The 15,248-nt window shown below is 40.8% G+C and overlaps 1 protein-coding gene across 5 annotated transcripts; it reads left to right on the top strand.

The window, feature by feature from the left end:
* The first annotated feature begins 364 nt into the window (after positions 1-364).
* Positions 365-11,950, top strand: LOC105044310 (synaptotagmin-3). 5 transcript variants are annotated; one of them, XM_073255280.1, is made up of 12 exons: positions 365-633; positions 1,841-1,939; positions 3,410-3,460; positions 3,596-3,719; positions 5,110-5,228; positions 5,310-5,411; positions 5,563-5,637; positions 8,593-8,669; positions 9,081-9,330; positions 9,435-9,800; positions 11,441-11,569; positions 11,657-11,950. In XM_073255280.1, the coding sequence occupies exons 1-12, from the start codon at positions 517-519 to the stop codon at positions 11,783-11,785; spliced, it is 1,638 nt and encodes a 545-aa protein (XP_073111381.1). In that variant the 5' UTR covers positions 365-516; the 3' UTR covers positions 11,786-11,950. The 5 variants fall into 5 exon arrangements, with proteins under 5 accessions (XP_073111381.1, XP_073111380.1, XP_073111382.1 ...); XM_073255279.1 differs by having other exon boundaries at positions 5,301-5,411; XM_073255281.1 differs by lacking the exon at positions 11,657-11,950 and having other exon boundaries at positions 5,301-5,411; positions 11,370-11,499.
* The last annotated feature ends 3,298 nt before the right edge of the window (positions 11,951-15,248 follow it).

Raw genomic sequence — 15,248 nt, 5'->3', positions numbered from 1 at the left:
AAAATATTGCCACCAACAACCACCCCATACCTCCAATCAATTTCTAATTAATGGTTGTGATGCACGAGGCAATGCAAGCATGTGACTTCATAGAGAAGGAAGAAGGGAAAACATCCGTCGGGTTTTTTAAAAAAAATAAAGAATGGTTGGTTTTTTTTTTTTTTGGTGGGGATGGAAAGCAACAGGTTGGTTTTAGGGTAGTTTGGTCCGTGTGGTATGACAAGCTTTTCCCCCACTTTTCCTTACAAAGAAAAGCTTTACAGGGCAAATCGGGAATTATGGATAATGAGAGTGGCACATGCGTGACTGCAAACGCTAACGTGTCAAAACTTGAAACCGTTGGCCTAAAAAGACCTGGTTTTGGCGGTTTTATTCAGGGACTCCTCGAACCCCGGGACGGAGTTTCCCGGGACTAGCCTCTTCCGCAGGCTGACGGCGCCCGACCTCCTCTTTTTCTTTCTTTCTTTCCATCCATCTCGATTCGGTTCGATGCTTGCGCGCGAGAGAGAGTAGGCGATGGGCTTCGTGGGCACTATTTTGGGGATCGTCGGCTTCGGATTCGGCTTTCCTATCGGGATTCTTCTTGGCTATTTCCTGTACATATACTTCCAGCCAACTAATGTTGAAAAAGAGGTCGGATGTTTTGTTTCCCTTCTGAATCCAATTCCGTTTCTTATTCTTATAGTGGTTTTATAATTCGATGATCTTCTCCAACGATTTTTTTTTTCATTCTTTTTTTTTCCGTGCAAGAACCAAGAAACTCCGTAAGGATTTTTTCTGATGTTTTCTTTTCCTTTTCCTTTTCGTAATAGATTTTCAGATAAGAATGTGATCCGTCTTTGCTTTCTTTTCTTTTGAAGCCGGCGTTGTTTGGTCGGCTGTGCCGGAAACCCGATGGAAAAGGCTCTGATTTTTTTGGCGGATGTACGCCACCTTGCGGAGAGGCTGTTTCCATGTTTCGAATCCCTGATAGATTGAGTGAGAAACGAGATGAGGGTTCTCGTATATTTCTTGATGTTGGTTTTTGATCGCACCGGATGTTCTGTTGTTGATTTACTATGGCGGAATCCCGATATCAGTATTCTTCTGATTTGGGTTTTCTTTGCTCGGCGTTTAGACATCACATGAAAGAATGGGCTGATTGTTTTCTTTCGTTTTGTTGTGCATGTTTTCCAAACTCTGTATAAGACATTGTTAGATGGGACTGCAAAGAGTCCTATAGGAGTATCTGTGCTTGCTCAAGCAGACTTCTGTCAGATTTTTTTTTTTTTTTTTTGAGTTTTGACCTTTTTGGTTTGGATAAATCACTTAATCGTTGGACCATATTTCAGCATAATTCTAGCAAGGGTGCCTTTGAATTAGTCTTTTATAATTGAATTCCTATTTTAAATGCGGTGGCTTCTAAAGTGTAAGATTTTTGTGACATTATGGTCGTGATTTGACTTTTTCTGAAACAAGTACTGGAAGAATCTATTTTATTGGGTTCCAAAGTTTTCTCCCTTTATTATTTTTTCCTGGCTTGTTGTACTGGATCTTCAACGTGTTACTATGGATAATTTCTCTGTTTTAATGCAATTTTTTGGCAAAAGTTGGATGTTGATGCTACATGTAAGAAAGACAAGGAGAACCAATCCGGCTTCATTTAAAGAGATATTGAAATGAGCAATGCATAGCTATGTTAGCAAGTCCTGTCAAGAACCGAAAAACTTCAGAAATTATTATCATTATCTTTTTGGATCATCAATACTTATTGTGCATATGGATATAAGTTGGTACACATGTTAAATTGCGCATGTAGTAATTTTTGTTTACCCTTTTTTTTTGTGTTTCCGTCTGGCAGGAACCAATTATTAGACCCTTGAATGAGTTAGATTCAAAAACCTTGCACGCACTGCTACCTGAGATTCCATCGTGGATGAAAAATCCTGACTGTGATCGGGTCAGTTTGTTTATATCCTTGCATAGATATTTATTGGCTCCATTATGATCTTTTCCAAATTCAGTTCTTTCTCCAATGCCTTGTGGGACCAATTGAATCTTCATAATGTGTTGTAACTTGTTGGATCCATTATAACCAGGAACAGAATTTTTTTTTATTTTTATAACAAGGGAAATGAGATCTTTAGTATGCTCTAATTGAACAGCACAGAGCACAAAGTTTGAGTGGACAAACTACAAGTGAGGGAGATCTAGCTTGAACAAGCTCTCCAATTACCATGGCAACTTATAGTTTGTTGGCAAAAGTATGGCATTGGGTGCCCATGGCCATGATCCAATCATCCAGTTGGTTGTCCATAAGCACCACAGTGAAGTTCCTGGACCAATGAGCTAAGGTCCTCTAAGGATTTTGACTTTTAACTAAGTTTTGGTGATGGTGCAATTATTGACATTAGCAACATGGCAGCTAATGTTATCAGTCCAAGTTGGATTGATGATCTCCAACTAGTGTCAATGGCAAGTGGACATAAAGATGATTTTCTAGGTAACTGTCACATCTTAGAAAAACCAAAGATGGAAAGCATAAAGACATGCAATGAATTCTACTTAGGATGTTTGATACTTTGATAAAGTTTTAAGCAAGGTCTGCGGAACCGGTACCGGTGGCCGGATCGGCCGGCCGGCGGTACGGTTCGGCACGTCTCCATTTCATTCTGAACCGAGGCGAACCGACGAAGAAAAATGGAGCCGAACCGGAGAAGAAAAAGAGAAAAAGAGAGAAATAGAGAGAGAGGAGGAAGAAAGAAAAAAAGGGAGGGGGGTCCGCTGGAGGGGCCGCAGGAGAGCCTCCGACGGGCCATCATGGCCCGCAAGGGGCGTTTACGGCCCCTACAGCTCCGCGGCGTGAAATAGGGATGATCCCCTCTATTTTCGTATTTTTTTAAATTTTTTTTTTTTAAAATGAAGCCGGCACTGGGTTTGCCGGCATCACTTAAGTGAAGCTTTGCCGGCTTCATTTAAAAAAATATCTTTTAAAAAAATATGGGAAACAGGGGCGGACGCCCCTGTTTCATGCCGCGGAGCCGCGGGAGCCGTTTACGACGTCCGACGGCCGCGATGGCCCGCCGCCCCCTCCGGCGGACCCCCCTCCCTCTTTTTCTTCCTCTCTCCTTCTCTTCCTCTCTTTTCCTCTTTTTCTCTCTTTTCTTCCCTGACACGGCATGTCCGTTTTCCATGTCGGAACCGTCTCGGTTCCCCGCCGGGATGGTTCGGCACGCCCTACGGGGTTCGGCCCGATACGGCATTCCTTGGTTTTAAGTATAATACTGAATTTACAAAAGAATATTGCACCTTAAGGCATCACATGGAGCAAGCATATATGCATCATAACAATTGTATAGTAGCAATTTCATTGCTCTGCCATATTAAATGTGTATGTTTTGTTAAGAGCTCTTCCCCTTTTCTTTTGCAGGTCGACTGGATGAATCAATTTATTTTTGATATGTGGCCATACCTGGATAAGGTTCTTCAACTTTTATGTGTTTCATTCAGTAGAGTTGAAGATTTTGTTGTTTTTCTTAGAATAGGTACTTCTGCAGGTATTTGATAATGACTTCACTTGGTGCTCATTGTCTTAAAATTGTATGAATGAACACAGGCAATATGTAATACAATAAGAAGCACAACAAAGCCAATATTTGATCAATATATTGGGAAGTATTGCATAGAATCAATTGAATTTGACCATCTAACTCTTGGTACTCTTCCACCAACAATTCATGGTGCGTTTCTTTTCTCTTCCTCTCAGCACTAGCATGGACTAAAAACTTTCAGAATGCAGCATAGGAAAAAACTCCAGCAATTTGACTTTGGTGAACAAATCATTTTTTATATTCTGAAGATGCCAATTTTATCTCATATGATTTGCACGAAGGGTTATACTTATTTTTCATAGGATTGCATGAGTCTTGGATTGAAGTAGGAGATGAACTTGACTGATGTATCATATCATCTAATCATTCAAGACATGTAACTGAGAATATTAGAAACTAAGAGGTAATCTAAGTGCAATTCTCCATTTAAAGTGCGGTAGATTCTTTACAGCATCTGCTTAAATTCTGCTCTTAATACAGACATCAGTTTTTTTTCTTTCTTTTTTTAAGAAAGTTTGATGATGTGATTTACTGCAGTCTTGTGCCAACTTCTGCTGTATTTGTATCATAATTTCCAAATAAATTCTTATTTCTTGCATTCCTTAAATCATTTTCTGCTCTAGAACAATTTCTGCAATCTAAAGTTTGCTAAATAAGCCTTTTATTTATGATAATGTTTGGTTGGAGGGGGGGGGGGGTGGTGGTGGAGGGCTTTAGGTTCTTTGAACCCTGCTTGGCTTTTCAAGAAAGTTTTTTAAATGTCTTAAAACAGATGATCTCAAATTGCCCTCGAAAAATAGAGGCCTTTTTCTAGTAATGTTACTGTTCTATACATTTTATAACATAAATTTCTGAGCTTCATTATAAAATTAAACAATGAGTTTTTCACATTGTTTTTTGTTTTATACAATAGGGCAGGAGAGGGAATTTTTGACATAATATCTTTCTTGCTCTATGTCTTCAGGTCCGCTATTATTTTGCATCCACCCCTAAGTGGTCTTGCATCACATACATGAGCTTATATCATTTGTTTGCCTTTTTCATTGCCAAACATTTTCACGCAACATTTTTTTTACCCCCTTTTTTTGAGAAAAAATAGACCATACAATGTTGGAGGCATGTTTTGATCTCTTAACAGCTTAGGAGCACCTTTCCACTTCATCAGCCTGATTTTAATTCAACTGGATATGCCTTTTTTTTTTTTTTGGTTATGAGAAAACCTGGATATGGATATGAACCATTGGGTATCATTCAGTTTTCTTGATTTCATTTTCATTTACATAAGAAATGAATATCAGCTCAATTTTCCAAAAGACCAAAACTCTACAAAATTATTTATATTAATATGGCGAGATAGTGTCCAATGTTCTTTTAGGTTTTTCTTTGGTTGTTTGTTTGTCCTTTGATACTCACTCTCTTAAGGTATTGTCGGTGATTCTATGCTGGTAGTTTTTAAGATTTGATGTTTGTAAACTTTATTCTTTCTCTTGCTTATCTTTTCACTTTTCTGATCTAACAGGTGTTAAAGTTTATGAAACTCAAGAGAAACAATTAGCTATTGAGCCTGGGGTGCGTTGGGCTGGCAATGCCAACATCTCTGTGATCCTTAAGTTTTTGTCTTTCAGAGTGACAGTGCAGGTCAGATATGTTCCAAGTCATACCAGGGGATAAAATAATATGCAATATATGCAACTAATAAGACATTTTTAGTGTTCACAGCTGCTGGATTTACAAATATTTTTGGTACCTCGGATTACTCTAAAGCCACTTGTGCCAAGCTTTCCATGCTTTGCAAATTTGAGTGTGTCTTTAATGGAAAAGGTAATTGAATGTGGTGTGCGCGCGCGCGCGCTTGTGTGTGTATGCATGTGTGCGTGTGCCTGCATGTGTGTGTTCGTACATACGTATGTATGTATTGTTAGATGATATTTCACAGCAGAGCTACTGATCTTCTTCTATCATCTTATTGCAGCCACATGTTGACTTTGGACTAAAGTTGCTGGGTGGAGATATCATGGCAATACCTGGCCTGTATCGGTTTATTCAGGTCTTAACTTTATTAACTATCAATTTGGGTTAGAACTAAGTATGAAGATGATAACTGGTTATGGAATTTAGTGGAGTACATTGGTAACTGTTTGCAAATAAATTAGCAAAATACACCATGACAATGCATTTGTGTAACTTCCAATGTTATTAGAGATTCTTGAGGTTTTCTTTTTCTTTTTTATAAACGTTCTTGCTTTTAAATATAGATGATGTTTCAAATTTTTCTTCTGGTCAGCTTTACTTGAATTTCTAATAAGTAGAAAGAAAAGGATAGCAGAATCAAGAAATATTTGTGGAAAACAAGCAGGATCGTCCCCTCTTAGGTCATGAAACCTCTCCTTAAGAGGCTAGCAAAGAAACACAGTACCCTTCTTTTATACTAATCAGAGGAGGATGTAGTGTTTACTAATGATTAGTAACTCAGATTTTATTATAAACAATAAAAGTTATCCATTTTGTTTTTCTTTTCTTTCTTTTTTTGATGGAAGAGGAGTGGGGAATCCCAACTGTAGTGTATCTCTATTTGGGTTTTTTTTGGATTGGAGTTATGTTCCGATTGAACTTGGCATACATAGCAAGTGACAGTGACCATAACAATTGTTCACCAGGTTGACCTACTAAAGTGCTTGTCAACATGTTGTTCAGACTTCTGACACCTTAAATGCTGAAGTCATGCATCAGGTGGGGAGTTCTGGCTTCTAGATATTACACTGAATGTTTAAATGGTGGATTAGTAAATCCTGCACCAGAATTTTTTCTTTTTGGTACTTGCCCTATGTAGGACTTATATGAACCATGGTTTGGTGATCCTTCTGGATCACTAGCTGATTTGGCTTAAGATTCTACAATCTACATTAAGACTTATAGGAATTACTTACGGTTTATTGTGCATGGAAATGGCAAACATGTAAACCAGTTTTATTATTGACATTTCTTATCAATAAAGGTATGCAAGGTTAAATACTACAAAATATACAAGGAGTCAAAGCACACAGACAGTAATGGTTTAACTCAATCTTAGCTTATGCAAATCATGCAAGTAAAAGATCTTATGGATTTATAGTAATTGAAAATGTGCAATTACTAAATTATTTTTTGTCATGCATATGGCATTTGAGCAGGATATTTTAATGTGTAATCTTTACAATGCATATAATTACATAATTGTGGTCCATCTTTCCATCTCTCATTCGAAATCCATCATTCTTATCTCTCTACACACTCATTCTCTTCCAAAACTGTGTTAATCACTGCCCTCTCCCCCCGCTTACACTTTTGCTTGATCCAAAGGCTATGACATAGGCTAGACCTTATCTCTTGCCTTCCTCTAGCAGCTCTTAAAGTCCTTTTCATGCACGAGTAAATTAATGTTCCGCAGCCTTTTGTCTTCAACCTTACCCTTCTCTCTATGCTCTAGCAAATGTCTAATCTTCAAGCTCGGCCAATTCATCATATCCCTTGACATTCTACTGTCTCATCAGCAACACCCTCCACTCTCTTCACCGGTAGCTCCACTGTGGCCACATCTTACCTCTTCTTTCCTCCAGTGCCATGTCACCTCCTAACTAATGAGTAAACCATGTCAACAAGGCTCTGATGGAGCTTCTTGCCGCCACATTTCCCAACACCTGCATTACTATGAGTCAGAGTTCATTGAACCATCCTAAATTGGATGGTTCAGGGTGTACCGAACCAAACTGGCCCCTAACTAGGATGGTTTGCCACATCGAAATGATATATATGGCGGTTCAAGGGTTTCTACTTTTGTTTGCTTTGTTTCTTCATCTTTGGCATCCCCTTGTGCTCGTCTTCCCCTTGCTGACTAACACCAATATAGATCGCTCTCGGGTAAGCCGTCTCTCTCTCTCTCCTTCCTTCCTCTCTCTTCCTCCTCCCCCCTCTTCCCTAGTGTGGTCTTCTTGACATCGCCATCGTCATTCTGAACCAGTCCCTGCTGTCTTCGTTTTGGAAAAGGGAAGAAAGGGAACAAAGCAGAGAACTGCAATTGCGGTCATCTATTTCAAACTCCTTTTTCATTTTCGAATTTTGAATTGAAGTCAACAGACCATTTGCTGATGATTTTACTCAGAAAACAGTCTGCCAATCTTCAATTGGGAATTTGAAAATATAAAAAGGGTCCAAAACCTCCCAGAACAGCATAGTATGGACATGTAGCATGCTGAACCGCCAGTATTGGTTTGGCAAACCCGTGTGAGTTCTTTCCCCTCAGATTTATTTGAGATGTTTCTAAGTTTGTAAGCTTATCTCTTGATAAACAGATGCATTTCTGGATAAATACACATACATATGTTCATGTGGTAAAGGATTTAATGTCTGAAATGTAGCTAAGTAGTTTTTTCCTATGCCACAGTGCATGGATGATCTGCTCAGTTCATTTCATAGCACCTTCAAATACAGGCTAAAATTCTTGTGGTCGGAGTAGCGCCAAATCATAGATTAAGATTGGTTGGGGTAGCCTCAAATCATAGATTAAGATAATCATTTGTTACTGAAAATCTGCTACTTCATCTGGTTAGCATCCCTCTCACTTGGAAGAGGTCCAGTGTTCGGACCCTGGTGGTGACATCCCCCCCATGTTTCTCGAAAAAGAGAACTGATGATTTACTCATCACATAATGCAATTTTTTGTTAGGTATTTGGGTGTTGTGGATCATGATAATTGGTGTGCCATTGATTTGAATTTCCTATAAGTTATTATAAGATAACTAGGCTAGATGTTCTCTTCTCTACATGAAGATACATACATGTGCACATGCATTCAAACACACTCCAACAAGGAATTGAAGAGAGAATTTGGTCTGGTTTCTTACTTTTCTTCTGTAATCTAATGAATATGAAAGTTTAGTCTAAAATCATGTATTAACATGTAGAACAAAGACTTTATAAAAGTAGAACTAACTGGTCTTCTATAATTCTTGTCTGCCATTTACAGGAAACAGTTGCGGCACAAATTTCAAATCTCTACCATTGGCCCAAAGTTCTTGAAGTACCGATTCTTGATGGTGCTAGGTGAGCTTCAAGTGCATCTGCGTGATTATCTTTTATGCTTTAATGATCGGTTTTTGTTCTTCCAGTTTTTGTATTGTTCTGGGATTATGACAACACTTTCTTATGCAAATTTTATTAGAAAAGGAATGCCAAAAATCAAGAAGTAATTAAAGATCTAAATGACACCTATAAAAATGGGTTTTTTGATGCTTTTAGTGTGAAAAAAAACTAGTTTCTTGCAGACCTACGTTGAGATTTCACACTAACTTGTGTAGTTAAGTTGTGATGTTACTTCCTGAAAGTTTTGAAATAGCCTAATAAATAATGACATCCTATTTTGTCGATGATTGCCATAATATGCTTCTTAGAGAAATTGTTACATAATTATTATTGATCGGATAGTCTGAAGTCGTGATTTCTTCTTTTTTATAGTGGAGCCACAAAGAAGCCTGTTGGTATATTACATGTGAAGGTTGTTCGCGCACTTAATCTCCGCAAAATGGATTTCCTTGGTAAATCTGACCCATATGTTAAGCTCAGGCTGAGTGGGGACAGACTACCATCGAAGAAAACCTCGATAAAAATGAGTAATCTGAATCCTGAATGGAATGAACAGTTCAAGCTTATAGTGAAAGACCCTGAGACTCAAGTTCTTGAGCTGCATGTCTTTGACTGGGAAAAGGTTTATTCCCTGCATATGTTAATTCATACTTGTTTTTCATTTTTATTCTTGTGAATGACTGGATGTTATATCTAAAGTTGCGGTTGCTTGTATGCAATTGATAGGTTAAAATGCATGATAAGCTGGGCATGCAAGTAATTCCCCTTCGCTTGCTTACACCTCATGAGACAAAGACATTCACAGTTGATCTTCTCAAGAACTTGAACCCCAATGATTCACAAAATAAAAGAAACAGAGGACAGCTTGTAGTGGAGTTGACATTTGATCCTTTTAAAGAAGAAAATGGCAGGTTAAGTGATACTTTAGATGGAGATTTTAGGCATAGTAGCATCGGCAGGGCTTCCCATGATATATCATTTAATGGTGGGGTTTTGTTGGTAACCATTGAAAGTGCCGAAAATATAGAAGGAAAGCATCACAATAACCCTTATGTACTGATCCTTTTCAGAGGAGAAAAGAAGAAGACTAAGGTGAGCTTAAATTACTTACTGAGCTATGATTCTTAATGTTGGCCATTATAATATATTGTGGTTTTCTTGGTTGCATGTGCATACTTGGCTGTCACTCTCCGACTTAATACCTCTTCATCGAGGTGTTTCACACATATTGAGGGAGATCTTTCTACTTTATACTCCTTTTCCATCCTTTTATCTTGCAGTTCATGTCTGTTTGCCATTAGCAAGCTAATTGATGACTGGTTATGTCCCTTGCTGTACTGGCACTGAGTTTCTCTTGATAGATATATATCACTACTGCTTTTTAAGTGGTTCTTCAACCTCTTCTTGCATATATGCATGTGTGATCATTCTCACTTGATGTGTATCACCATTGTTCTATAAGTGGATGTGTATCCCCCAACCCCCCAATCAAAAAGAGGGAACACAGTTTTTCTCGTGTGTGTGCGCACATGCACTGTTATATTAGTGAACCTCAAACCCCTGTTTGCATATCTGCATGTATTTATGCATGTGGGTGTCACCATTATTCTTTGTGGATCTCTAACCACCAGACCTTTCTTTTCTTTTCTTTTTTTGTTTGTGCGAGCACATGTATGATGTTTGTTTTCCTGCTGTTTTAACAGTGGACCACTAACCTCTAACCTCTTTTCTCCTTGGGTGTCTAAATTTTGTGTATTGAATTAACACTTAAAAAAAAAAATTGTTCTCCCTCTTCCTTTGCTGTATTTTCTGGTTTTAACTCAGCTTCCATTTTAATCCTTCATTCACATTTTGAGTGTAATGCCAGCATTTTGAGGCCTGACATTTTGTTAAATGGCATCATTGGTATTTAATATTAGTTATACAAGATCTGTCTACATTTTTTGATGCTGTTACTGTTTGGATATCTGTTTTCTAATTTGTTTCTTTTTACATAAACAAGTGTTTCCTCACATGACCTTCTTTTTGCAGTATCCTCTCCACAAATTCAATTTAATTCTTGTGTGGAATTTTTTTTGTTTGTTTGTTCCAATTAGTTTGATGCTACTAAATCTGATGCTATCTTCCTTTGTTATTTGAGCCTGCTAAGATGAGTCATCTTCTGCCGTTGGTTTGGAGAAGCCTGTTATTTGGAGCTCCTATGCTCTTAACTTCCCCCCCCTTCTCCCCTGTCACTTGTTCTTTATGTTTCATTCAAAGCTGATCAAAATGACTCCATTTCACATAGGACATCATGATGTTATTTGGAGCTCCCTTGTCCTGTTTTTTGGAGCTCCTGTGCTCTTTAAACTTTTTTCCCCTTCTCCCCGTCACCTAGTCTTTATGTTTGATTCAAACTTCAAAGCTTAAAAATGACTCCATTTCAAGGACATCATGATGTTTTGTTTTTGCCATTGGTTTGAGCATTGTTTCTATCTTTTTATACCCATAGTTTATTACGGTCGCAAGGCATGTCAAGTTTGCAACTTATGTGAAGCTTTTTGTTTCAAAAGGGAGCTGAAATGTCATTTTTTGATGTAAAAGTGAATGATCCGTTTGTTCCCTTTATTTCATAATTTAGAAATCGCATGTTTTATAGCAAGTACCCTTGTTGTGTTGCAGATTTTGCTTCGATTGTCGGTGTTTATGTTGATAAGCATCTCAATATTTCTTCCATGTTGATTTATATTCAGATGATTAAGAAAAGCAGAGATCCAAGATGGAATGAAGAATTCCAGTTCATGTTAGAGGAAGCCCCTGTAGGTCAGAAAATTCACATAGAAGTGATGAGCAAACGAAGAGGTTTTAGCTTTCATGGAAAGGTTAGGAAAATCCATGACCATCCTTTTTATTTTTAATTTCATTTATGTTATTCCCTTCTAATTTTTCCCTCTTTTCTAATGTCATAGGAATCATTGGGGCACGTAGATATCAATCTTTTAGATGTTGTTAACAACGGCCGAATAAATGAAAGATATCATTTGATAAATTCAAGGAATGGAACGATACACATTGAGATTGAATGGAGCACCACTTGATGTTACGGCCATAAATGTTGCATATTCATCGTAAGAGAGCTGTTTGATTCTCCATGTGTATATTCATCATGAGATTTTGTGTTGCGAACAATTAAATCATTGTAACATATCAGAGAAAAAAACACCATCAGAATATTATACAACATATAATTCTTTTCCTTTTCACTTTTGTGACTTAAATGAGTGATGTACGTCGACTTGAAAGAGAACCAGTTAGGGTTGTTTTGTCAACATCTGTCACTGGACATTCTTTTTTATTTAAATCAAAATGTTAGGAACTGTAAATTTTCTTGTAAGGAAACTATATAAAGAACAGATGTTGCAGATCTTTTACAATCTTGAGCTTTTGTCAGGACACCTCTGTTATTTGACGCTGTTTGAACACCGATAATGTCCTATCTCAATGCTTGACACCAAGGTTTGTTGGTTCTTTGGTGTCTATTGTGGTCAATCCCTCATCGTCTGATTGTCAGAGATGCGCATCTGCAAGAAGTCCTCACTGATCGGAGATGTCTCCGGAGGATCCTCCGATGCTTAAGTCAGAGAAGAGATTAGGTAACAGTGAAAAATCAAGGGGCTCAGCGAGAGAGACCTTACCAAAACCGTTGCCTTACCTCGTTTTATAATAGAATGCGGTATGTCTCGTCATTAATGGTGTAGACAACTGGAAAGTTGTCAAATCGTCGGGAGCTATCAAATCGTCGTGGGCTGTTAGTCATTAAAATTAATTCATATTCTTGGCAGGACAACGTCCTATGGCGATCGTACAGCATGTCCTTGGCAGGACAATAGCCCATGACGGTTGTACGGCGTTTGGACGGGCTGGCCAACTATATGTCGGTATTTAGTTGTCGGGATGTCGGGTGATGACTCGAAAACACCGTCGGCTGATCTGGTGCCTTGTGGAAGTCGGATGTCGGCTGCCACCCCCGACAGTGAGTCGGTGATATGGGTTCGGACCGTTCGTCGGTTGGAAACAGTATTGGTCTGTTTGGTTGGCATACCTTTGGTCGGATATTGTCGGCAGTCATTGTCGGAGTCGTCTGTCATCCGGTGGGTAGAGTCGGACGTCGGTCAGATCGTTCGAGGATAAGTCGGCATATAGGGTTAGTCAGTATATCCCAACAGTTGTCCCCCCCACTCCTGAGTCTGATGTCGTGTTGGCCCGCGTTACCACGTGGGCGACGAGCTTGGGCGAAAGGAGTGGTTTTCTGTCACGTCATGTCCCGACTCTGCCGATTGTACCAACGGATGATCCGGTGTCAGACGTCTCATCGGGAATGCAAACCGCCGTCGATTAATTAATTCTGAGATGCGATTTTTCCGCCACACGTCGGGGGGCTATTGGGTCGGGATCGTTTGTGCGGGATGGAGGCGACGTGGCTCAATCTGGGACAGGTGCGTCGAACCGTCGGACCGAGGAAGGGCCCAGGTGCTACCACGTGTCAACATCCGAAAAATTCTTGTTTAGCGTGCTTTCAACTCGACCGTCGAAGGGTCTTATATATATATATGGCCACTCGTATCTAAAGTTTCACTTTTTACTGCCCTGTTTCTGGTGCTGAGGCCCTATCGAGTTGTCTCCCAGTCCAGGTAGCTGTTTCCGTCCTCTTTTGAAAGCTCTTCTCGAAGCTTTTCATTCTTGTCCCTTTGCATTTTCGCTCCCTTTGCATTTTTCTTTTTATTCTCTTTTCTTGGAGCTAGCGTTATGGCTAGAACCTCTCCTCGAGAAAGTCAGTCGGGGAATCCGACCGATGATTCTCAGTCGACCTCGGAGGTGGAGGCTTCTTCACTTTCGGGACCGAACGTCGAACAGTTTAGGGAACAATATAGTATTCCGGAGCAGCTTCGACTTTTCGCCCCTGGGGCTGAGGGTCGGGTTAACAACCCACCTCTAGGCCAGGTGGCCTTTTATGTTAAGGACCTTCGGGCTGGTCTTCGCTTCTCAATTTCGGAGTTCGTCCGGAATGTCTTGGATTATTATGGGCTTTGCCTGACGCAACTGGTGCCGAACTCAGTCCGATTAATAATCAGCTTCGCTTGGTTGTGTCGGCTCTTGCCGACCTTTCTCCGCATCTCTCTCTTCCGGACGTTCTTCGTCCTCCGACCCCACCCAAAAGCCTTAGGGTGGTGGTTTTCAATCTCCGGAAGGACCTTTCATTCATTACCGATCTTCCATCGTAGATCCACGGATGGAAGAATCAATTTTTCTTTGCTTCTTCTTTGCTACCCTGGGGGTTTCCTTCTCGTTGGGGCGACCCTCGAACTCAGCCGAACGAAAACAGTCGAGTGGAGGCAGAAGACCGAGAGGACTTTCACCGACTGAAGGATATGTCGGTGCCGAAGCAGAGAGAGCTCATCACCGAACAAGCTCTCTATGACGCCGGCCTAAGTTCGGTTCTTCGCTTAGGTACAGTTCGATCTGTCGGTCGTCTTTTGACTTTTCCATCTATCTTTGGACTTGTGCTAATCTTTCATTGAAATTGCAGGCATGCCGTCGAGAGTAAGACTAACAAATGCCGACATTTGGCAGCACGCGGCGAGGAAGAGACTGGCGCCTGGGGCCAGACCTTCGCAGCCATCCAAGAGGCCCCAGACATCATCTCCGACTGCCGTTGCGATGGCGGCTGCGTAGCCTGACACCAAACGAGCATCGGGCTTTGAACCAGTCATCGCCTTATCAGCGCCGGCGGTGCCACCCGAGGCGCCGTCCGAGGAAGGGGCGGCGGAGGGGGTAGCTGAAGGAATATCGATGGCCTCGCCTGTGGAAGAGGTTCGGGTCGAAGCACGAGAGCCCGAACGACCTACGGCGGCTCCCATCGCACCCTCGGGAGGAACTCAGTCGAGTTCAAGCTTTCCATCCTTCTCCGATCTCCGAGCCTGGGCACTGATCGGGGGAAGGCTCGATGGCGCCGGCAGACGACACAAGGTCGACGGACCGCATCGCATCGTCCGATATTCGAGTTCCCGAGGGAGCATCGGCCCTGCCAAACATAATTTGGCCAGGAGGTTGTGTCAGGCAACCATTCTCCCGACCGACCGGGAGCTCTTGAAGAGTCGGCAGGTGACCGAAATGCTCTCTTCATTCTACTCAACCATGATCGAGGTGAGTTCTTCTTTTTCTTTCCTCTTCATTATTATTTTCATTATTTTATTTTTCTGACGACCGGTCTTCTACTTGCAGCTGATCTACAACATGTCCGAGTTGGAGGCTGGGTACCGGAGGTTTGGCGATATCCGAACGGCCTGGAAGGATAGGGCGAAAACCATCGAAGTCGAAAGGCGACGCTGGTGGAACAACTGAAGCTGTCGGTCGACCGCGAGGCCAAGCTCGAGGAGGAGATTTTTCGACTCACCGACGACTAGCTGCCTCGGAGGTCGAACTTCAGTCGGCCCGCGACAACCAAGTGCAAGACCTGTTACGCTCATCGACTGCGGCGTGAGCGGGACGATTGCATTAGTG

The sequence above is a fragment of the Elaeis guineensis genome, chromosome 4 (genome assembly GCF_000442705.2).
Source record: "Elaeis guineensis isolate ETL-2024a chromosome 4, EG11, whole genome shotgun sequence".
NCBI classification, from domain to species: domain Eukaryota; kingdom Viridiplantae; phylum Streptophyta; class Magnoliopsida; order Arecales; family Arecaceae; genus Elaeis; species Elaeis guineensis.
The sequence above is the reverse complement of the archived record's forward strand: the minus strand, read 5'-3'. Positions and strand labels throughout refer to the sequence as shown.